We start from the raw sequence: 23,699 nt of genomic DNA on the forward strand, positions 1-23,699 counted from the left end.
CCAATGTTGCAATTTAAATCCTAAATTCTATGCATTTTACTCTTAACTAGCAGGACAGTAATTGAACAGAGATCAGAGAAGTAATCCATTTGTAAATCGGCTCCTTTTTTTGGATGAATTAATTTACACCTAACTTAAGTAATGTTAACTTCTTCCTACTATTAATCTCTTTGGCATGTTAGTAAAATGCATCTACATTTTTATTTTGCTTTATAAAAAAGCTTCACGATAAAATGAAAACATCACAGTTGTCAAACTTTTTTTTATAGTACATTGTATTGTCGGTAGTTAATTTATCAAAAGTGTAGCTTGGCTATTTCAAAATAACAGTAGCATCCCCAACGCTGGTCTTCACACACAGTCTATGGTTAATTAGTTTATGTTCTATATATTTTTTAAAATATCTATTTTAAAATTCAATATTAATAACACAGTATTGTATTCCATTTTCTAGCTCAGCTTGTACATGAAGCCACCGACCCATCTAATAAGATTGATGCTTCCTTTGTGACACGTGAAAGTGAATACAGGCCACATCCATTCAATATGAAGATAACTAGAAGATCTACCATGAAAACACAAGACTCTGATCCTCTCATGGTGAATTCTCCGAAAGCATCTGAAGAGCAAGGAGACTCTATTGCTAAGGTCCTCGAATGGTTCAGCAGGAGCTCAGAGAGCAGTGGCAAACCTGACTGTGAGGACAATATACAAGACACAGAGGATGATATCAAGATTGAGGATATTGACTTTGAAGATGAGGTCACTTTCAGACCCATACCAGAGAACAATGTTTACTTGATCATTCCAAGACATAGTGACGAGGATGCTGTTCTGATGAATGATGCATTTCTAAAAGAGAGAAATATAGCAGTAGAGCCAAATTTGGATAAAGAAGAAACTTCAATGAGTCCACATGGAGTTCATGAACCGATTGGTCAGCCCTACCCATTGAGTTTGGGAGTATCCTTTGCTTCCACTGAACTCAGCCACAGATCACATCTGGATACAGCTAATACACTACAGGACCCTAAAAAACTGAGTCTAAAAGAGCCAGAGACAGCTAGCAAAAAAGGAGAAAGCAGAAATGCTGACAAGACAGGAGTTTTTAACAGTACACCCACTCAACATAAAGTGGAAGACCCTGAGGAGAGTAAGTCAGCAAAAAGTGCAGATTTGAGGGCACTGTTGGATATAGGTACTGCTGAGGCACCAAGGACGCTACTAAGCAAACCAAACATAAATTCTGAAAGGAAAAATTATGAACAAAACATTGTAGGCATGAATGTGCCTGAGCATAAAAAGGAACCAAACAAAGTTGATATAAGTCCAAAATACTTAGTATTTGAAAAAATGAATGATTTACCTGTACAGGACTTTAAACATATAGACAAGATGCAGTCCAATGGCATCACATATGAACCCTTAAATAAAAAAGAAGTCAACGACAAGGAAAAAGCAGAAGATATGCAAGCGCCAGTGAATAATATGAACGGAATGGAAGATATAATAGCTCTGAGTACCACCTCAGACAAAGATGTTGCCAAACCTTTGAGCAACAAATCCTTATCATTACAAGATTCTGGGTCCAAGATAGAAGACCTGAGCAAAGAAAATGTTGAAGGAAAGGTGTACCCTATTGACGAAGGACGCACGAAGGAGGTTGTTTGGAAAATAAAGACAGAGCTAAATGAATCACAGCAAAATTGTCCAACATCAGATGTTGACTCACGGCAACAAAATGCAGTTCCATTAAAGCAAGGCATACAGCAACAAGACAACAGAGCAGAAAGGATAAAAGAACTCAAATCATTCTGGGAGAGAGAGCAATTGCAACCAAATATATATATGAAAGCAACAGCAGCAAATGACACAAACTCATCTGCAGCATGTACAAAGCTGAATAAGAGGTTCACCAAATCAGAATATGATCTTAGATCCATTGGCACAGAATCAGAGGAACAGACTGCAAATTTCACTGTTATTCCTCTACGAGACAAACTAGAGACGACAGTCACAGCAGAACGTATGGACAGATTACAGTTCAAGATGCTTCGTGATTTCTGGGCAGGATCTAGCAAGCAATCACCCAATTTTGAAAACATAAATCAAAACCCATTACATCAGGAAGTTAAACATACAAAACTTCAGAAACAGGTGAGTCAGCCTGAAGTGGTGAATGAAAAGTATTCCTTGAACCAAAAGGATTCCCCAATCCAGTCAGACAAAGGGTTTGTAAATGAAAGTGGAAATGCACTGTCTCCAAAGACAGACAGAGGGCTCCAGTTCTCTTTACAAGAGAAAACTGCTATCAGACATCCGGATGCTGGTACCACAGCTACCTCTTCAACTGAATCAGACATGCAGACATCAGACCATTGTCCTCAGCAAAAAGATACAACATCCTCTAAAAGTGCATGGATGGCTAATAAAGAATCACAACTGCAGATTAGAACTAGTAAGAAAGGAACTATACATGGAAGAGGAAATTCACTTCGACGTGCTACCAGCATGTTTGCATTACACACAGAAGTTCCTGATAATGATTTACTCTTGCAATCCCAGGAAGTAACAACAGAAAGTACAATGTTACCATCCTCAAAAACACCAGAAGCTAATTTACAAGTAAAAAAGTCTCCAGAAATCACAGCAAGTATGCATAAAGCCAGTGAGAGAAGCACTCCCGAGGATTCTGATTCTCAACCACTTGCCAGGTCTCTTATTCCAGGAGACTACCAGGATTATCTGGATATCACAGGAAATAGAGGCAAGTTTAGTTCGCCCCAAGTCACAGAACAGAGAAGTGATATAGTCTGCACCCCATTTCAGGCAGGTGATAGTGGAAGGTGCTGTTATGAAAAAGCTGATACACTCCAAGACTCTGCAAAGCTTTTCACCAGGAGAGGGAGCTTGGAACTACAAGCCAGTGCACATGCTAATGAAGATGTCAACCCAAAGAGCGTATTAAACAGAGATAACTCCTTCTCTGGGACAAGTGCAAACTGTGAGATATTCTTATTTCTTGTTCGCAAAACTTGATGTTTAAAATTAAACACTAACTAAAATTTAATAATGATTTTTTACTGGGTTGATGATGGACTTGTGCAGAGAAATTTACATAAGTATGTAAATTTACATAAGTGTAAGTTTTACTACTACTACTACTAATAATCATTTACAAAAGACTTTTCATAAAGATAAAAGATCTCAAACAGGCAGTACTTTTTCCACAGTATGTGTAATACATGAGTTAGTTATTATTGTTATAATAGGGTCCATAATAAAATACAATGTTTTAGGACTGCACAATTTGATTTTAAAAAATGCTTAAATTAAATTTAAAAAATCCTTTTGTATTCAAACATACTGTATTTATCTAGACTAACACCAAATAATTGGACTAATTATCACTTGAAGATGATGCTTGCCAATATTTCAGCATCTGAAAATTATTTTAAAAAATTTAACTAGTATTCGAATTAAGGACAGACTCTTCATAAATTCTAACTATGAGTATATTACCTATAATTAATTGCACCCTATTACGGTTAAATAATTTAGGACCATATTACAGTTTCAGTTGATACAGTATGTGATTAATTGTGCAGCAATACAAGGTTTTAATGTTTGTAAGTTCATACAGAGTTTTTTTTTTTTTGGTGGAAATGTCTCATTTCTTTTCTGCAACATTTTTTATTTTTTATTTATTTATTTTTTTTATTCTGTTTCCCGTGTATGGCAGCCACTGAGGTGAGCCTAGTCCAGGAAGTGCTGAGACGAGCGGCCACTAGGCCTGTATACCATAAAAGCCTTGAAGACATTACTGCACTACCAAGTGAGTGCTATTTGTATTCAGTAGTGGCACAAAATACCATGAGTCATGTGGGATTTTCTTTTGTAGATGTAATTAAGCTGATCTGTTGAAATATATGCCAAAAGATTACAACACAGTCTATATATCTGTAATATCTTCTCACCAATCTGTAGCTACAAGTCTTCTTTTCATTGATATGACTCTGTAAATCTCCACCTTCAGTAATATTAAACCCTTTTGTCTGTATGGTGGGTAAAATGTCTCATTGTGCAGCACAGAATAAGCTTGACGTTTTAATATGTTTTGATGTGGTCTCTTCTTTTGTAGGACAAACTAGAAAAAGCAAACGCGTGGATGATTCCATGCCTAGCAGCTATGCAAGTATGAAGTTCTTTTCTTGAGAAAACATTTTGTCATTAGGCATTCATGACAAATATAAAAAACTAAGATAAGCATTTTTATATGTTTCTTTCTTTTATACGTACAGTCTCCAGTACGCCATCCCCATCCTCGTCTTCCTTCTCAGATAAGGAGCACTTGAGGAAGATCAGCAAATCGGTTCCTTCATTCCTGGAGAATGAGGTATAGTATGATCATATAGAATTAATTATTATTGCTAATAATGGATTCTTAACACTAAGAGCAATATGCCAAAATTGCTGAGGCTAGTTGCGAAGTTTCAAGCACACAATGAAATCTGAGATTTGTTCAAAATGTATGTATTTGTGCTTATTATGTAGAATGATGGAGATGTGAGTGACTCAGAGTGCAGCTCCCACAGTGGCAAGTACTGGAAATACAGCAGCCCGCAAACTAAACCAAGCAACATCTCACGCATGCCCACGGTGTCTTCGGTTTGTTTGCTTAATGTTTCAATAAACATTAGGTTTTACATGTGCTGTTGCTACGCTATCAATATATCCTAATGTTTTATTGATACTACTTATTTTCCTGGCCCTCAGTTTCTTCACGTGTTTATCCTCCACAGATGAGCTCGAGCATCCTGAGTCTTTCCAGTGTAGATTTTGCCAATGTTGATGTTCAAGGAACCATCCAATTTTCAATCAACTATGTTCAAAAGCTGAGGGAGTTCCACATCTTTGTGGTTCAGTGCCAAAATCTGGCCGCGGTAGATGTGAAGAGGAATCGATCTGACCCGTGCGTAGTCTGGAACGTTTGTACTGCCTCAGTGTCTCTGTTAAGAGTAATTTATAATAGCTTTAATATGAACTCTTATAGCCCTACGCATTCATGCAATTATCCAATCAGAAAATCATGTGATGTAGAGCAAAACAACACATCAGACATCGAGGACCATTAAAACTGGATAGATGAAGGTTAAATAGGACTACACAATCTTCATCAGTGTAGGTTAGGTAAGCCTGAACCCATTGCGGCCTTAGATCAAGTTTTTTGAAGACTGCGGTCTGTAGAACACTTAGTAGTAACCAGTCTCTGGCTGAAGTTGCTCCCTTGGTCGGAGAGCACAATGGGTGTTTTTCACTTTGCTACTCAGAATTGTATCTCCAAGAGATTGCATTGTTGCCATGTGATTGGCTTATTAGATACATGCATACTGTAAATAAAGAGATGTTTACCAGTGTTCGTAAAAAAATGGACAGTAAGTGTATACTCTATGTGAATCAAAAATAAATGCCTTCTTAAACTTGCTCTTGTTTTAGATATGTTAAAAGTTACCTTATTCCTGACACTGCCAATTTGGGAAAAAGGAAAACATCAGTGAAAAAGAAGACCTTGAACCCAACATATAATGAGATTTTAAGGGTAAAGATAATAAAATAACTTACAAATGTACATATATGGTACTGTAAAAAAGTCTTGAGCTATCCATTTACTTTATTCTTTATTAAATTCAATTATGCAACAACCTCAGCGGCAACCTCATTTTTACCTTTTGTCTGTTGCAACTCCATAGCATTCAGCATCAACAGTATACTAATCACTGGTCTGATCATCTGTCATCATTTCCACCTGGGTTTAGTTAGTTAAATGTGTTTTTTGTGCTTGAATGATTCCTAAGTTCCCTTTTAAACTGCTCAGGTATAAGGACTGGATTAAAAATGAGAGCCAATGACAACCTAGAGAACAATTCCTCAAGAGTACATTAAGAAATATATGAAAGTCTGGCTCTTTGGAAGTAAAGTGTGAAGAAATCAGGGGATGCTCAAGGCTTTTACACAGAACTGTACATTAACTGCACTTGGAAATTAATTTGTGGTGGAATTAAAGTGCACACAATACAAACAATAAAAACACAGCTACATATATTTTATACATAAAAACATAGTTATTAATTTTTAACCACAGTATTTTACTTTCTTATTTAACCTCATATAGTATAGAGTTCGAATGGAGTACTTAAAAACCCAGATGCTTAACCTGTCTGTTTGGCACAATGACACATTTGGCCGCAACAGTTTTCTGGGAGAAACAGAAATTGATCTTTCCAAGTGGGACTTTGAAAATCCTCAGATAAACTGTTTATCTCTCAAACCAAGGGTAAGATATAGGGTTTTTTTACCTTTTTAGGAAATTACTGTATAAATATATTTAAGCACTTTAAATAATTCTTTTCATAAGCATTTTTTCATCAAAAAAATCCCAAATATTAATTTTTTTAGAATTTGAATGAATGTTTGAATTTTAGATTGCATTGTATATTTTTCATTTTATTAAACAGATTTTGTAGATAAAATGGTTTTGTCTTATCTCAAGATTCCTTTATCCTTTCAGAACATAGGCAGTATCCTGTCAACAGATGATAGAGGAGAGATGAGACTGGCCATACGGTTCTTACCTCACTCTTACCTCTGTAAGAGCTGAACCCTTTCCAATACGTTTGTAACTCGTGACATATATAAATCATAAAATCCTTTTGTCTACTAAAGGGTTCCTGTGGACTATATAGCAACTGTCTAAAATTGATTAATTTATTTTACATTGATATAAAATTCAGTTTTATTTGTACAGTGTTTATCATAATAGTCACTGTCACAATACAGTTCAATAGAAGTGCCAAGCAGTTCTAAGTGTATTAAAAGAATGTTCACTATCGGTGTATTGTGACAGAGAGTTCTGGGAGGAGCTCATCACAGCAGCAGTCCTTTTACTGCCATGTGTGTATATGAATGTCAAATAAAGTAAATATAGTCATTAAAGTAAATAAACCCTCAGAAGTCCTCAGAATGGGAAGATTATTTTTGAGTGCTAATGTGTCTTTTAATTTATTTTTTTTTTTTATTGTCTCTATTTCAGCAAAGTCAGTCCTAGGATCAGGTGAAATTCACATCTGGGTCAAAGACTGCAAGAACCTTCCTTCTATCCGAGGTTCTGTAAACCCATATGTGAAATGGTAACGTCCTCAAAGAGCAGAAAATATTGCCTTATGGCACTGATGCTTTCATCCTCTCACTGTTCTGCTTTATTGTGTAATCATGACTACAGATTGATGTGTAATATTTGCAGTTATGCAGGGCCCTGCTAAATGTATTAGTGCGTAACAGATGTAAAATTTGCCAAAAAAAAGCTGTTTTGCAATCTGTTGCACATCTGCATACTGCAAGGGAATGAATTCCTCTGCAATATTGAGTGTGTGTGTTTATGTGTGCATGTGAGTGCATGTTTTCCAAGATTCATATTTGTGTAAGTGTGTCTCTGGGAGCATAGGACCAAACATTGTGCATCCTAATTTAAGCTAAAGTCTATCAAATCTAATGATTTCTTGAAGTGACCTTGAAGTGATCTAATGATTTCTTGAAGTGAACTTTTTTTTTTTGAAAAACGCACATTTGTTACTAATATAATTGATAAATTTGTTGTATTTAGTACGGATTTAAATCATGTGGCCTATTTATGGTAAAGTGCCCATTTTAGATGTTACATTTCGTTAAACAACTCAAAAACATTTTTAAATGTTATCTCAGTTCTATGTCAAGATTAATGCTAATATTAATCCTAAAGCACCCATCATGATTTGTGTTTGTTTTTATAGTTGTGTACTGCCAGACACCAGCAAAAAGAGCTGTCAGAAGACACGACTGGTAAAGAAGACAGCAAGTCCTGTGTTTAACCACACAATGGTCTATGATGGATTCAGGACAGAGGACCTGAAGGAGGCCTGTGTGGAGCTCGCAGTGTGGAATCACGACCGACTGGTTGATCATCTGGTTGGAGGACTGAGACTCGGCCTGGGAACAGGTACAGACATACAGTATCACTGGTTTATATAACTTGTTGTTTGATGTGAAGTTAGTTTATCGTAAGCCCTCATGGTCATTAGATTATTAGATTTACATCTGTTTTTAAATAACTAGATTTATTTTGTATGGTAAGATAAAGACTGGCTATGCTCCTATATCCACTGTGAATGTAAAGCATTTATTGAGGAAAATGTAATACACAAGAAATGTTTTCTACATAATATTGGCTTATCATGTGTAGTTAAGTACCTGCCTATTATTTTCATATTTGCAAGTCATATTTTCAGATTTTCTGATTTCTGGCTTCTTTTTTTGGTTTGTTTGCTTAAAATATGAATGCCTTCATGAAGTTTTAAGTAGCCTCACATCACCCATTTGAAGAAGTACTGCTCCTGGCTGAGATGTTATTATTTGCAAATATTAAAACTAGGAGTACTACACCATATACTGTTCTGATGTTGGCTGAATGTTCAAAACTAATAAGGTGACTCAAACCTTAGGCAGTTTGTATCATTTCAAGCCCAGTGACGGTATGCTTATTTAGAAATGCTGTGGATGATATTACAGCACATCTGAGGAACAACTGTGCTTGACAGCCTTGTTCTGTCTAAACAGGCCATACTTCCATTTATTAATCACAGCAAGAATTTTTTGGGTTGTCGAATGGTTGTGGCGATAATAATTTATTAATGTGCACTATATGTACATTATGTTTGGACACTGGGACAATATTAGTATTATTTAAGTTTTTGAAAGAATTACTTTAAAGAAATGCCTTCGGGAAAATGCTGTCTACATGCTAATGGGATAACAAATGCCCCTAACAATGTTGCAAAAATGATTTGATACTAAATTATTATTAATATTATTATATTATTATTGCTAAATTAATACAAAAATGATGGGATGAGGATGAACCACTAGGGAGCATGCTGATCAAGTTGCAAACATAACACTATATTATAGTTCAGTAATTTGGCAGCTAAGATGCACCTCACAATCTTTCGGGAAGAAAATCAAACAGATAACATTACAATACAAAGAGATTTGTGACATGACCTTTATGTGCTATGTACGAGAAGCTGTTGTCACAATGTCAGATTAAAATTTTAATCCAGGGAAAAACTGATCATTTTGATTTATACATATTTTCTCACACATTTCATACTCTTTTCTCTTATTTTCTTTTGGTCCTGTAAATCTGTTTTGTGACAATGATGACTGTATATAAATACAATTGAATTGAATTGTAAATTTAATTAAATCCTGTTAGAAATTTAGGTAGACCTTTAAAGTTGTATTTACAGTGTTGCATTTGGGTGATTCATTCAATGCTATTTCAACATTTTATTATTTTAGTTCTCAAAAACAACATTGTCCAAAAGCTGTCCTGTTTGCAACATCATTGCAAAGCCGTTAAAAATTAAAACGATCGTGAATTATCGTTCTGGGATGAGTCCCCAAAATGCCCTGGTGGTCCTACACACAAAACTGTATAATCAGTGATAAATATATAACTTCTGTTTCACTTTATTAATGATTTAGTGTTTCCACTTTCATAATACTATACTACTACTACCACTTCTACTAATAATAATAATAATCATCATTATCATCTGGAGTAACTTTAGTAAATCCAGAGTAGAGATTAGTAAGAATCCTTTTATTTTTATCTCTCTCACAGGGGAAAGTTATGGAAAAAAAGTGGATTGGATGGACTCTACTGCTACAGAGATTGCTTTATGGCAAAGGATGATGGATTCACCAAGTGAGTGGGTGGAGGATGTGTTGCCTTTAAGAATGGTGGCAACAGCTAAAAATACAAGGAAGTAACATTTGAAAATGTTTAAATACAAGTATGAATAGTGTTTGAATTATATTACTCAGATTCTAATCATATAGTAACATTAAATCAGTGAATAAACATTTCACATATTTAAAAGCATTGTATTGTATTCCTGTAGCTTAGGTTGTGGATAATATTTGAAAATATTCACAGCAGTGTGACTTACTTTGTCATCACACATATTGTTATTTTGATCAAAAGTGCACAAAATAAATTGTTGATTTATTGACTGTTTATTCATTGTATTCTACATGTTATGCTTCTGACAATAGATGGTGTCATGTTAACAGGGCAGATTTATTAATATAACTTTATCTTCACAGCAAGATAAAGTACTTTTACTCTAAGAGTTTCCTTCCTGTTTACAGGTTTTTTTTTGTAAGGGAAATCGAGGCCTACAAATAGTACAGTATAAATGGCAGAGGAGACAGACCCATCCACATATTTGCCATTACATGCTCCTTGTTTTAAAAAGCTGAGCTCACATAGATAATTTAGAAATTCATTAATCCTTAAGCAGGATTTTCTTTTTGTAAACTGTTGTCTGGTGTTTACTCCTCAATAGATTACATCACAATTATAACATTATGCACATAATCAGCACTTGGATGGGTTCAGAATCACAGACTTAATATATATGCTATCAAGCTTCCACAGTGTGACTTACACTTCTTAAAATGATGAATGATTATTTGTTGTGTATTTAAAAAGTTACAGTATTCCCAATATTTTTAATATAAGAGATTAAGAATTCTTTACATTGTTTCAATCTGTGATATTGCAAATTCCACTAACTATGATCCCACCTTTTCACAATCCAAATTTTGGGATTTAAAATTTATTGTATATCATATTTATATCCTTACGGTGATTACAAACCCATGGCTTGTTCAGTTCATTGTAAGGTGGTTTCCCCACGTCATAAGTGGATGCAGTTGCAAAATAGTGGTTTTATTGAAAGCAGTGGAGCACACAAAGGTGTCAAAAATGAGCAAATAGGTCAGGTATCAACAATATAGTAAACCAGGAAATCACAAAAACGACAGAATAATAGCTGGGTCAAAAGCCAGTATAACAATACAGGCTTGGCATATCCAAGGAGAAACCTCCGGTTCTGAAAAATGAAGCCAACACAAAAGTGTCAAAACATGCAGCTCCTTGAATAACCAGAAGGAACTGGCTCCAAAATTTTAAAATGCCCAACTTTACAATAAAAATAAACATGTTTACAGCCCTGTATAAATAGAAATAAATTAATTTTGGTCTCCATATGTAAAGTTCCCATTCATGAAACCCGAAAGGTTTGAATTGTTACATAACTCATCAGTTAAAATTATATTAATCAATAATTTTATACATAATTTGGGGTAAAAGGGTGGTGAGAAGGGCGTTGAAGAGGATGAAGAGTGGAAAGGCTGTTGGTCCTGATGACATACCTGTGGAGGTATGGAAGTGCTTAGGAGAGGTGGCAGTAGAGTTTCTAACTAGTTTTTTTAACAAGATCTTGGAGTGAGAGGATGCCAGAAGAATGGAGGAGAAGTGTATTGGTGCCGGTGTATTTTTAAAAACAAGGGAGATGTGCAGAGCTGTGGCAATTACAGAGCTGAGGCATAAAGCTAATGAGCCATACAATGAAGCTCTGTGAAAGAGTAGTGGAAGCTAGGTTAAGGGCAGAGGTGAGCGTTTGTGAGCAGCAATATGGTTTCGTGCGTAAAAAGAGTACATCAGATGCAGTATTTTTTTTGATGATGCTGGTGGAGAAGTACAGAGAAGGTAATGAAGAGTTGCATTGTGTCTTTGTAGATTTAGAGAAGGCGTACGACAGGGTGCCGAGAGAGGAGCTGTGGTGTTGTATGAGGAAGTCTGGAGTGGCAGAGAAGTATGTTAGAGTGGTGCAGGACATGTATGAGAGCTGTAAGACAGTGGTGAGATGTGCTGTAGGTGTGACAGAAGAGTTCAAGATGGAGGTGGGTCTGCATCAAGGATCTAAGCCCCTTTTTGTTTGCTCTGGTGATGAAAAGGGTGACAGATGAGGTTAGACAGGAGTCTCCATGAGACAGGAGTCTCACATTGTGCTTTGTAGTGAGAGCAGGAAACAGATGGAAGAAAATTTGGAGAGGTGGAGGTATGCTTTGGAAAGCAGAGGAATGAAGGTTAGCCGCATTAAGACGGAATACATGTGTGTGAATAAGGGGAACCCAAAATGAACGGAGCAAAAAAGGTAAAGAAGATGCCGGACTTTAAGTACTTAGGTTCAACGGTCCAGAGCAACGTAGAGTATGGAAAGGAGGTGAAGAGGCGGAAACAGGCAGGTTGGAATGGGTGAAGAAAAGTTTGAGGTGTGTTGTGCGATAAAAGATTATCAGCGAGAATATAAGGAAAGGTGTACAGGACAGTGGTGAGACCAGCGATGCTCTACGGCTTAAAGACAGTGGCACTGAAGAAAAGACAGGAGGCAGAGATGGAGGTAGCAGAGCTGAAGATGTTGAGGTACTCTTTGGGAGTGACAAGGATGGATAGGATTAAGAATGAGTTCATCAGAGGAACAACCCATGTTAGATGTTTTGGAGATAAAGTCAGAGAGGCCAGATTGAGGTGGTTTGGACATGTTCAGAGAAGAGATGGTAAATATATCGGTAGAAGGATGCTGAGGTTTGAACTGCGAGGCAGGAGGTCTAGAGGAAGACCAAAGAGGAGATTTATGGATGCAGTAAAAGAGGACATGAAGTTAGTTGGTGTAAGAGAAGAGGATGCAGAGGATAGGGTTAGATGGAGGCAGATGATTTGCTGTGGCGACCCCTGAAAGGGAACAGCCGAAAGACAAAGAAGAAGAAGATTATTATTAGTAGTAGTAGTAGTAGTATTAGTATTACATCGTTTTTTAAAAGAATATGGTTATGATCAATTGCCTTCAGCAGAATTTTTCTTCAGAAAAAGGGATTATGCATGTATTGTAAATATGATTGTGCAGAATTAGAAATACTGTATCTAAGTTGGACAGAAATTCCCGGCTGATCACGATGAAAACTGGTTAAATCTGGTTACTGGCGAATTTATTACTGGTTCCTGTGCACTTTAATGTTTTTCCTTGTTTTAAGGTTACAGTCATTTTTCAGCATCTCTTCCAGACTCAGTGTAATCGACTTCTGTGTGACCAAAGATACAAATCTTGTTCAAAATATATGTTTGGTTCAGAAGTGAGTATACACCTTGGCTGGATTCCTTGTAGATGGTAAAGTCTGCTGTAACTGATGACAAGGACAGGTTATAAGAATCTATGAGTACGAGGTTTGTTAAACAGGATATCAGTGTCAGAACAGACCAAATGTCTAGGCCAAAAAATACCAAAAGGGGCAAAGGAAGGTAAGATTAATAGACTTCCTATAATATCAAATCCCTGCCAATGTAATAGAAACTGCTATTATGTTCGTTGGAAATGTACTACGTTTTGATGGTTTTTATGTTTGTGGGCTGTTATTATGTTGGCAGGTGTTATGGGGTCTACAGTATGTGATTTATTGACATGACAAACAAAAAGCATATTTCAAATTTGTATTTGTATAATTTGAGTGTGTTTTCTCAGTACCATCTAATTCATTGTATCAATCACAAACTATCAGAAAAAAAATACAGATTGTTTGTATGATTTTAGCAACAGCCTTAGACATTTCTCTTTAACCAGATTATAAAGCTCTACTGCCTCATACTACTCTACTGATGAAAAGAGGCCTAAGCAACATTAAATGAGCTGTAGGAATTTCTGGCAAGTACTGGCTGTGTAGTAGTGTACATGTGACAGCAATGTTCATGTGTCGTTCTACACAGTAGCTCCCTCCCTCCTCCTCTCATCTTCAAACAAACACACACATATACAGTATGTCCACACCGATTACACTCACACACACACACACACACACACAGAGAAAAACCCCTTTGTCTGGATTCTTTTCAAAGGTAAAGTGCCGGTTTATTTGTTTTATTTTTTCTTTATATCTTGTATTAATTATTTTTATATTAATATTTTTCGGGTTGTGGAATAAATTGTCCAAGTTTTAATTGTATTAGTCAAAATTCAAGCTTCTGATAGAAAGCTGAAAATAAGGAGGAACTTTATCTTTCAGCATGACAATGATTCAAAGCATACATCCAAATAAACAAAAAGATGATTCACCAAAAAAAGATAAAACATTTAGAAACAGAAAATCTTTAAAATCTGTGAGGTGATCTAAAAAGGGTAGTGCACAGGAGATGCCCTTGCAATCTGACAGATTTGGAGCATTTTTGCAAAGAAGAATTGGGAAATATTGTCAAGTCAAAAGGTGCCATGCTAGTACGTAAAATTCCTACCCAAAAAGACTGTGCTGTAATAAAATCAAGTTTAAGGGTGTGCATATTTATGCAACTATATTATTTTATAAAAGTTTTTTTTTACTTTTGGTTGAAGGTGGAAAAAAGGTCTGAAATTATTTTATTGTGTGCTTGTGAAAACTCTAATTTGAGATTTTACTGGGCAAATCAGATTAATACCGGGGGATGTGCCCCGGTAAAAGGGGTCTAGCGGCAGCCCTGGGTTTCAGGAATATTCAATAAATATATAAAATATACAGTGTTTCGCCTTGCTTGGGACCAGCACTGGATCCAGTGGCCGGGGTTTGAGCACAAGCTGGAAATCAAACCCATATCTTCAGCAAGGCAGACAAAACACCTACCATTGAGCCACAAGTGTCCTATAAAACCACAAAGCCAATGGGCCACACATATTCTTCTTGTCAGTATTTTTTGTTATTGTCTCATTTCTTTTACAACACAATGTACAGTTTTTGTAAAGTTTCTTCACAGTAATTATTAACAAGCATTTAACAAAAATGTTCATTGCATAATTAATCAACTTCTCAGGTTCCAGAGCAAAAATTAAAGATATTGTCTTAATTACTCTTTTTTAAGTAGTTCTGTTTACTGGACTGGAAAAAAATCTGATCTAATACGAACATGTGCACCTCCCTCAGATCCAAATTTTCACCACCAGCCCAATACAGCAGACACTCAACAAGCATATGAGAATGGCGACCCCTGTCACCCAGGCTTTATAAACTGAGTGTGTTGATGTAGCTGGAGAAAGAAAATAATGTTGCAATGAATTAAATATAAATATTTGAAGATTTACTTAAGGTCACTTTGTTTAGGTTAACAAAAAGTGAATGATTCAAAAAATGTAAGTATCATGGAAATTTAAATCAAATTCCTTGTTTGGTTTAAACTGAACAACTGTTAGTGTCAAGTCAGATGTAATATTCACCATTAAAGTAAAAGTCAGCTGTCATACTCACTATTTTCAGTTCTGGTTTTGATTGGTCCTGAAGAAATTGTTTGCCCATTGCTTAAGTACTGACTCAGCTGAAGTGCCCTTCTTGCATTCTTTATACAGTTCTGCAAATAAACAAACATGCAGGTTTTTGAAAAACAAGTTGACATTTCATTGGGTTATGAAAATTAATATCTGGACATCAAGAACTTCACCTGTACTTATACAGAGCTGTTTCTCCCCAAATTTCATGAGAACAAGTATATGTATTTGATCATGAGCAGATTTAACAGGTTAAACTATTATGTACATAGGAAACAATTTCAAATGTGCAGTGATGCTTATTTATAGACTTCACATTACGTCACACTCATAATTATCACATAAACTCTTTTACAAAAATGCTTCCTGGACATTATCTGGACATTACCTGAACTTATCGTGGACAGCTGAACACCTGACCATCGCATCTATACATTCTGTGGACATACCCACACTGTCACAAAATTGCACACACGTCTTTAAATGATTTCATTTTAATGAACTGGAATGTATGGGCCTAGCCCAAGTTTGTTCCAGTAGGGTAATGAATTTGTGCATAAAGTGAGCATGAAATCTTGTGCATAAAGTCCATAAGTACATGGTCACCCTAGGTTGGTGTGGAAGAACTTGTGTTGACTTGAGAATCCTGAACATAACCCCAATGAAATAAAATGGCAGCTGCAAACCAGGCCCTCTTGCACAACATCAGTACCTGACCACACTATTGCTACCGTGGCCAGCTGTCCTTTTGCTTTTGGCCAAAAGTGTATATTACACATTTGATTGGGCATCAGTGCATCCTGTGCCAGTGATCTTTTCAACTTTAAAAAAAAAAAAAGAACCGGAATTGGCAATAAGTTGAGTTGGCCTCTGCAAAGAGGTCTACCTAAGCATTGCCAAAGATTTTCCAGATCTTGGACTCTACTTCCAACTTCTGGTAGACAGCATTCTCCTGGGAGAACATTCTGTCTCAGAATTTTTTATTACTTGGATGCAAGAACATTGCACCAAATACTTTTTTCTCCCTTGGGATGCTTTGCCTGGTCTTTGCCTTTAGTTGTTGCTTGTTTGTGGGTCTTTTAGCCTTCATTTTTTTTAAACAAAAGGTGAAAAGCAGGCTTAAATAGAGTTGAGGTCAGGTGACTAGCTCTAAATTTCCTTGCCTTGTGTTGTGTTTGCATTATGTTAAGAGCTATTATCTATCTGTAATGTAAAAAGCTGTCATAAGCATTTAATCTGTCCCTTTCTTTAACTCTAACCAGTGGTTACCCAGTGGTAACCTCTGTATTTACATTCATTAAGAATCGTCTTGGTTGAAGAGCCTCGACAATGATACGCCTACCTCCTACACAGTGTTCCTGGCTAGATGTTGTGAATTATTTTTTTTTTTTTTTGGGAGAATTTTCTTTTAGTTATCTTACATGTTCTTGCAGGCCTTCTTGGTCCTTCTTGACCATGTTTAAGTTTCTGCTATCTGTATTTTTCCCCCACCCCAACGTCCTTTCTTCACTAGCATCAGTACCTCATTGGACTTAATATTGAGAATTCCAATGATCAACTACAAAATGCTAGGGCCCAAGCGCTAAAGGACCCTCTTGACTAAGATATAGTTCTTTTTTTTTTTTTTTGTATTTGTCTGAGCATTGAACAGTCTGACTTTGGGGTGAATGTTCTGGGGAGTCTGTTCCTGAGAAGATTAGCAACTGTCTTGTATACTTTCCATACTTTCCATATTAGGATCAACATTTAAGATTGTGAATAATCTTTCTCACTGTAGAACCTTATATATAGAACATGTGTATGAATAATGCCTGTACGCCAAAATGATGTCTAGCAAAATGCTGTCCTAAATGAGAGCCACATTACATCTGTTTATTCTGTTGTCAAATTGCACAACATTTCCCTGTGTGAGCTAATCTCTATAAGGTTTGGTGTGCAAACACACACATTTTTTATTTTTTATTTTGTTGAAACTTTTTAGAAGGAGCTAAGAACTCCCTAATACCATTTAAAATTGAACTGTATTTTCAAAACTACGGTAACACCCCTGGGATTTAAACTTAAAACCATCCATTCACTAACCCAGAAAAAATACCCACTAATCCACCACTGTCCCAGTTTATTGAATGTAATTAAAACCTCACACAAAACTCAGATGTTTCCACAGCCACAGGGGTGGAACATGGTGTTAATATAGTTACCGGGAGCATGGAGGGACAGGTGGAATTCTCACAGAGTCGGGTGACACAATGCAGATAGAATGTAGAGACTGTCACATTCTGGTGCTCCACAAAGTGGAAAGCCTCAAAGGAAAAGCGTGCTTCTTGGGATTCCCCATTTAAATACACCACTGTCTGCCCATCACGTTTGCACCTGCAGTGAAAAGAAACTGCCCTTACAATGCTGTTATAAAATCTTCTAGAAAGGTGATTTTTTTTCATTTATATCAAACTCACCCAACAAAAAGATCATAATAAACTGTGCTTGTTGGATAAGGGCTTGTTGTGGAAAAGCAGCGATCAAGCAGGACATTAAACCTTTACAAATTTTGTTGACAGAAAAAAAAGACACAAAAATAAAGTCAACTTTTGCATTTTTTACACGGTCGATTGTTTTATTGAATATAAAAAAAAATACCTTTTAGTGAGATTTGTTGCCTTAACTTGGACATATATCCGAGTTTTTAGTGGTAGCCCCTTTTCGGGTATTTTTAGAGGTTGTGTATATTGCCTATTCTTAAAAATAAAAACAAAACCATATCTATAACAGTCTCCTGCAGTCGTGCATGCTAATGAAGAATGCAGAATAAATTAAACAGCAGTCTTACAGTGAAAAGATTTACATGCAATGCATTGATAAAACTTCCTCTGTTCTCTCGGGCAGCTCTGTTCATGCCTGACCTGCACACAATCACATGACAGGATCAATATTCATTTGTATATCTATAGGTTAATTTACAATACACATAAATTATACCAGTCAGTCGCTACTTACGGATTTTCTTTAGTGATGCTGACCAAATACTGCAGCAGGTAGCAGCAGGAGAATTGATATATAAGCTTTGGTTGGTATGTAAATGGACCTCTGACTGGGTTCCAAGAAACAATGCTTCCAGAAATGTTCACAAACTGAACTCTGGAGTCAGAGAATTCGCCTGTGACAATTTCATCTGTAAGCTAAAAACACTTATGTTCATTTAAAAACATTCTGTAAAATAAAACTTTATTAAAAAATAACAAATTCATTAATAAACATGAAAATAAGCAATAATAAAAATTAGAAGAATATACTGTAATCTTTATTGCATATGTCTTTTTTTTAAATCTTGTAACTGATATGTAAAATTAAAAGTTGATCTGGTTCCACTTTAACAGCCTTTTTTTCCCAGTGTAAGATGTATGGGCAAAAGATTATAATTATAGTTCATACCTCATGAGAATTGTCACAAAGGGACATTTGCTCTGCAGATATTGAGAAATTAAACTTCAGGAGAGGGGTACTGGCTTTCAAGTCTACAATTCCACAGCAGGCTGGAATGTTAAATTTTCCATTGAGGGCTATGAGAGATTCATTATAGCCAGCATAGTAGACTGGACACAGCAGGATGCTTAGATAGATACTATCAGTTCCACATATTACTGTGATGTCCCAGTCAGCTAAGAAAAAGAGACAATTATTCATAATATGTCTGAATGTCTGGAGTGTTTTACGACCAGGCGTAATTCCTAACTGATCCAGTGGTAGAAATATACTACGGAGTTCAAGTCAATCGTTCAAGTCAAACCGGGACTTTTTGTTGTTGAGAGGACACAGTTATGAAAAGAAAATTACCTTTATTTATTTATAAAATCCCCTGCTATAATAAAGCACTTATTGTTAGCATTGAAATAGTCTTTGGATACCATCAAGATAGAAAGTTACTGATTGATTAAAAGTTAATAAAAATATAATTTAAAAAAGTATATATTATGATTATGTTGGTAAAAATCTATAATAAAGGGTGCACTGTTTAAGGACAAAGATTCGAAAAAGTTTGAGGAACCTTTAACTGGAGGGACAGAAATTATTTCTGGACCATATGTAAAATATGAATGCAATTCAAACTGTATTAACAAAACTTGAGCCTTATAAGGCATGACATAAAAGTTACACATGACATACAGTACAAGTTACAGCACATGACATACAAGTACAAACACTGTATGCATTTAAATTTTCAGTGAGAAAGCCTATTACACAGGTGACACCCTGTATACTGTACATTACAAGTCCCAGTTATTTATTCTATCCTACTATTTTCAATAAAATACAAAAATGTGAAACAAACAGTAAAGCTTGATACTAACCTGCTTGTCTAAAGGTAGTGTGATTACTGCATATAGCAGAGCCTGTCTGAGCCTTAGAGTGTACAGTTAGTGTAGTCACACACATCAGCAATGCTTGCCACATTATCCTGAAAACACATGTTTTTTTCATGATGGTCATTAGTTAATCAACCATATTAATAAACCAGTCTTGAGGGGAACTACAGCAGATGTGTTACCAGTTCTCTTTAGTTGAGCCAGTATGGTCAGGGCAATAAATATGTTTAAAACACTTCTAAAAAATCTAATCATTTAATAATAATAATAATAATAATAATAAAAAACAGAAAGTGCATTTGCTAGTTTTCTATGCTATACCATGTAAAAATATTTAGAGCATGTCAATATCTTACCTTAAATTCTTTTAGACATATGGCTGTTAGTTTCACCTTTGCTTTATAGCTGTTTTCCACCTACAGAGTGAGCCTATTTATTAACACTGCCTTTGAGGTGAAGGGTGTGAAAACACAAAAGCAAGTGCAATATGAAACCTTTCAGTGATGCCCTCTAAAGCAGGACCCATATTTAAACTGTACAGGGAAAACCTATGGCATTCAACGTTTTACCAGAATTATCTTTAAGCTTGTCTGCACTAATTACATTATTGCATTGGACTGTAATTAAGGTTCATCATTACGATCCTCTGAAAAGTTCAATCAATGTGTGGTGTGCTATCATTCCTCCAGTGCATATTTGGTCTGTACTGGCTTGGGAAGTTTTGCTCTATGTTGCCTGTCTCCATCTTGTGGCACTAGATATTTCTTGAGCAGCCACTTGTACTTTTTCCAAGACATAGACTACAAACCATACACAACTTTTTTAACTTACATTTTATTATACACAGTAAAGTCATGGTACATTTAGCACCATTCTAAAAATAGAATATTGTAATAAGAACAGCACAAAATTCCAGCAAAAATGTAATATCAAGTATATCATGTTTTAGTAACTATTAATACTTACTGTAGGCTTACACCTAAAATACCTACACTACCACTCAAAAGATTGGGATCGCTTTCAAATTTCTTTGTTTTTGTTTAGTGATTTATTTGATTTTATTTATATGTTCTGAAACAATACTGGGGATTTAAAAACTATGAAACAACAGTATTAGAGTATTAGGTAATTATGTAACAACAAAAACAACAGTCAGTTGTTATTTCAAGACAATGGGCAGCCTTTCTGGAATAATTCTTACAAGAACAGTATTGTCAAGTGCATTTGCAAAACCCAACACGCACTCTGATGAAACTGGCTTTCATGGAGACCTTCCCAGGAGAGCAAGACCAAAACTTATCACTACTGCAGATGAGATGTTAATTTAGAGTTACCAGCCTTAAAAATCACCAATTAACAGCACCTTGCATTAGAGCGGTTATGAAGGTTTTACAGATTATGAGAAGCAGATGCATCTTAACATCAACTGTTAGATTGTTGCATATTTTGGACGCCTTCAGAATTGCTTTACAATGTAGAAAAAAATAAAAACAGGAATGACCATCGAGTTAGAAAGTGATCCCAAACCATTTGTTATTATTTTATTAATTCATTGGTTCATTCAAATATCCAATTAAATTAAATTCAATTTTATTTATATAGCGCTTTTAACAATGGTCATTGTCTCAAAGCAGCTTCCCAAAGATGAAAGAATTTTTTTTTTTTTTATAAAATATTTGGAAGTGTGTATGTGTGAGAAAAATGTGTCTAGATAATAATGAGATGAATAAATGATGAATAAAATGTCTCTGATAAGCAAGCCAAGGGTGACGGCGATAGTGGCAAGGAAAAACTCCCTGAGATGGCAATAGTAGGAAACCTTGAGAGGAACCAGACTCAATCAGGGAACCCATCCTTATTTGGGTGATAACAGATAGAAATTATATAACATCATGTGTGTTATGCAGGTTCAATATAACAACAAGTTCCCCGAACACTGTCTGGTAGACTATTCCGAAGCTTTGGTGCTAAATATGAAAAAGCCCTACCCACATTTGTAGATTTTGAAATTCTGGGAATTACCAGGAGTCCAGAGTTTTGTGATCTTAAGGACATAGTGGATTTGTAGCGTATCAGAAGACTGGTTAGGTATGTGGGAGCTAAACCATTTAAAGCCTTGTATGTAAGTAATACTATTTTGTAATTAATTCTAAACTGAACAGGTAGCCAGTTCAGGGATGATAACATTGGGTTTATATGATTGTATTTTCTGGATCTAGTGAGAACCCTGGTGGCTGCATTTTGGACTAACTGAAGCTTGTTTATAGAGGATGCAGGACAACCACCTAGTAATGCATTACAATAGTCTAGTCTGGAGGTCATGAATGCATGAACTAGCTTTTTTGCATCAGATACGGATAAGATGCTCCTAAGCTTGACAATATTTCTAAGATGGAAAAAGGCTGTTTTTGCGATATTGGAAATATGATTTTTAAAGGACAAGTTACTGTCTAATATTACACCCAGGTCTTTTACCTTCGAGCTAGCAGTAACAGTACATCCTTCTAAACGCAGGCTGAATTGTAAAAGCTGTTGTGTACTGGTTTTTGGGCCAATAAGTTATACCTCTGTCTTATCTGAATTTAGTAAAAGAAAGTTATTGGTCATCCAATCTTTTATGTCCTGAACACACTTAGTTAGTCTAGACAACTTAGGTATTTCATCTGGTTGGGGAATATACAATAAAATACTGTATAAAATAAACACACAAACAATTCTAGTATCTAAATATTGCTGTTTTTTTTTCTATTGTTCACATACTGTACCTCCAGGCATACCAAAATAAAGCTATTATATGCAACAACATATTCATAACAACTTGTTCAAAGCCACATTACTGTGAACAGGAGTATATGTTGTCTGTATAGCTTTTCTTTAATTCATCACTCCCGCTAAACAAAGCATATACCTCTTTTGTGAGAAAGCAGGCCTGTTCCTGGATATACTTTCCACTGTCCCAAGGGATATTTATGGTGTCCTGTTTTGGCTTTAATGTATGTTGACAGATGTGTGAGTATGTTCTAAGCAGTGAATGGGAATGTTGATCTCATTTTGTGCTTTGGATTCCATAACCAAATTCTTACTCTTAATCATTTGCAGGTAAGATTAAGTGGTATTTTAGTTGAAATAATTAGACAATGACTTATACTTCAATATCATTCAACTTGATCTTTGAATGCCCTGTGAGTGATCCATGTCCACTACATCCTTTCAGTGACAACAACTGACAACAAGAACAATCCAGCAAAAAAAGGGGAGTATTCAGATATCAGCCTGGGGAATATTCCAAGAAAGCAGGTTTTATTTTCCTACTTCTAACAACCCGAGGTAGTTGTAGTTGTAGTAGTATGTTTTGCAATAGTTCTTACAAGAACTATTCCAGAACATCTGACCTTCGTATATTAAAATAACAACTAATTGTGGTTGTTGTTTTTGTTAAATAGTTACCTAATGCAATACTAGTTAAAATTCTTTTGACTGTTAGTGTACATGTAATGAATCTAGAATGTATTATTGTCACTTTTTAAATAAAAAATCAATGTATTCAGGGGTGTGGTCCTGGTCAAGACAATATCCTGAACTCCAAACTGAATGTCAGAATGGGAAAGAAATGTGATTTAAGCAATTTTAAGCATGGCATGGTTGATGGTGCCAGACGGGCCGAACTGAGTATTTTACAATCTGCTCAGTTACTGGGATTTTCACGCACAACCATTTCTAGGGTTTACAAAGAATGGAGTGAAATGGGAAAAACATCCAGTATGCGTGAGTCCTGTGGGCGAAAATGCCTTGTTAATGCTAGAGGTCAGAGGAGAATGGGCCGACTAATTCAAGCTAATAGAGGAGCAACTTTGACTGAAATAACCACTCGTTACAACCGAGGTACAGTATGCAGCAAAGCATTTGTGAAACCACAACACGTACAACCTTGAGGGCGGCTGGGCTACAACAGCAGAACACCCCACCGGGTACCACTCTTCTCCACATATAGGAAAAAGAGGCTACAGTTTGCACGAGCTCACCAAAATTGGACAGTTGAAGACTGGAACAATGGTCTGATGAGTCTAGATTTCTGTTGAGACATTTAAATGGTAGAGTCAGAATTTGGCGTAAA

General features: G+C 35.8%; 2 protein-coding genes across 6 annotated transcripts in view; one reads left to right on the forward strand and one right to left on the reverse strand.

Annotated features, from left to right (window-relative positions):
* The window catches only part of sytl2b (synaptotagmin-like 2b), a 31,658-nt gene extending 21,579 nt beyond the window's left edge, over window positions 1–10,079 (forward strand). For 4 of the 5 annotated variants that reach the window (XM_053507472.1, XM_053507474.1, XM_053507473.1 and 1 more), the window contains 12 exons: window positions 455–3,004; window positions 3,743–3,835; window positions 4,142–4,195; window positions 4,302–4,396; window positions 4,555–4,668; window positions 4,803–4,972; window positions 5,497–5,599; window positions 6,173–6,334; window positions 6,569–6,647; window positions 7,091–7,187; window positions 7,827–8,032; window positions 9,719–10,079. In XM_053507472.1, the coding sequence (XP_053363447.1) occupies window positions 455–3,004; window positions 3,743–3,835; window positions 4,142–4,195; window positions 4,302–4,396; window positions 4,555–4,668; window positions 4,803–4,972; window positions 5,497–5,599; window positions 6,173–6,334; window positions 6,569–6,647; window positions 7,091–7,187; window positions 7,827–8,032; window positions 9,719–9,867 (3,872 nt within the window). In that variant the 3' untranslated portion in view covers window positions 9,868–10,079. Of the gene's footprint in view, window positions 1–454; window positions 3,005–3,742; window positions 3,836–4,141; window positions 4,196–4,301; window positions 4,397–4,554; window positions 4,669–4,802; window positions 4,973–5,496; window positions 5,600–6,172; window positions 6,335–6,568; window positions 6,648–7,090; window positions 7,188–7,826; window positions 8,033–9,718 lie in introns of those variants that run through there. The other variant, XM_053507476.1, reaches the window with a different exon arrangement.
* Window positions 10,080–14,882: 4,803 nt separating this feature from the next.
* On the reverse strand, window positions 14,883–19,673 carry si:dkey-4p15.5 (zona pellucida-like domain-containing protein 1). Its single transcript, XM_053506907.1, has 9 exons — window positions 19,571–19,673; window positions 18,654–18,880; window positions 18,219–18,400; window positions 18,052–18,124; window positions 17,862–17,959; window positions 17,681–17,761; window positions 17,426–17,597; window positions 15,208–15,307; window positions 14,883–14,989 (listed from the first exon to the last, which is right to left on the reverse strand). The coding sequence occupies exons 1-9, from the start codon at window positions 19,671–19,673 to the stop codon at window positions 14,883–14,885; spliced, it is 1,143 nt and encodes a 380-aa protein (XP_053362882.1).
* Window positions 19,674–23,699: the final 4,026 nt, after the last annotated feature.

Source organism: Clarias gariepinus, chromosome 11 (genome assembly GCF_024256425.1).
Source record: "Clarias gariepinus isolate MV-2021 ecotype Netherlands chromosome 11, CGAR_prim_01v2, whole genome shotgun sequence".
NCBI classification, from domain to species: Eukaryota; Metazoa; Chordata; class Actinopteri; order Siluriformes; family Clariidae; genus Clarias; species Clarias gariepinus.

Excerpts from the sequence above, each read along its gene's own strand:
- si:dkey-4p15.5 (XM_053506907.1), bottom strand. The coding sequence starts at position 19,673 with ATGTGGCAAGCATTGCTGATGTGTGTGACTACACTAACTGTACACTCT. Across the intron at positions 18,881-19,570 it reads CACTACCTTTAGACAAGCAG|CTGACTGGGACATCACAGTA; the intron begins GTTAGTATCAAG and ends TCTTTTTCTTAG. Across the intron at positions 18,401-18,653 it reads TTTGTGACAATTCTCATGAG|CTTACAGATGAAATTGTCAC; the intron begins GTATGAACTATA and ends AAGTGTTTTTAG.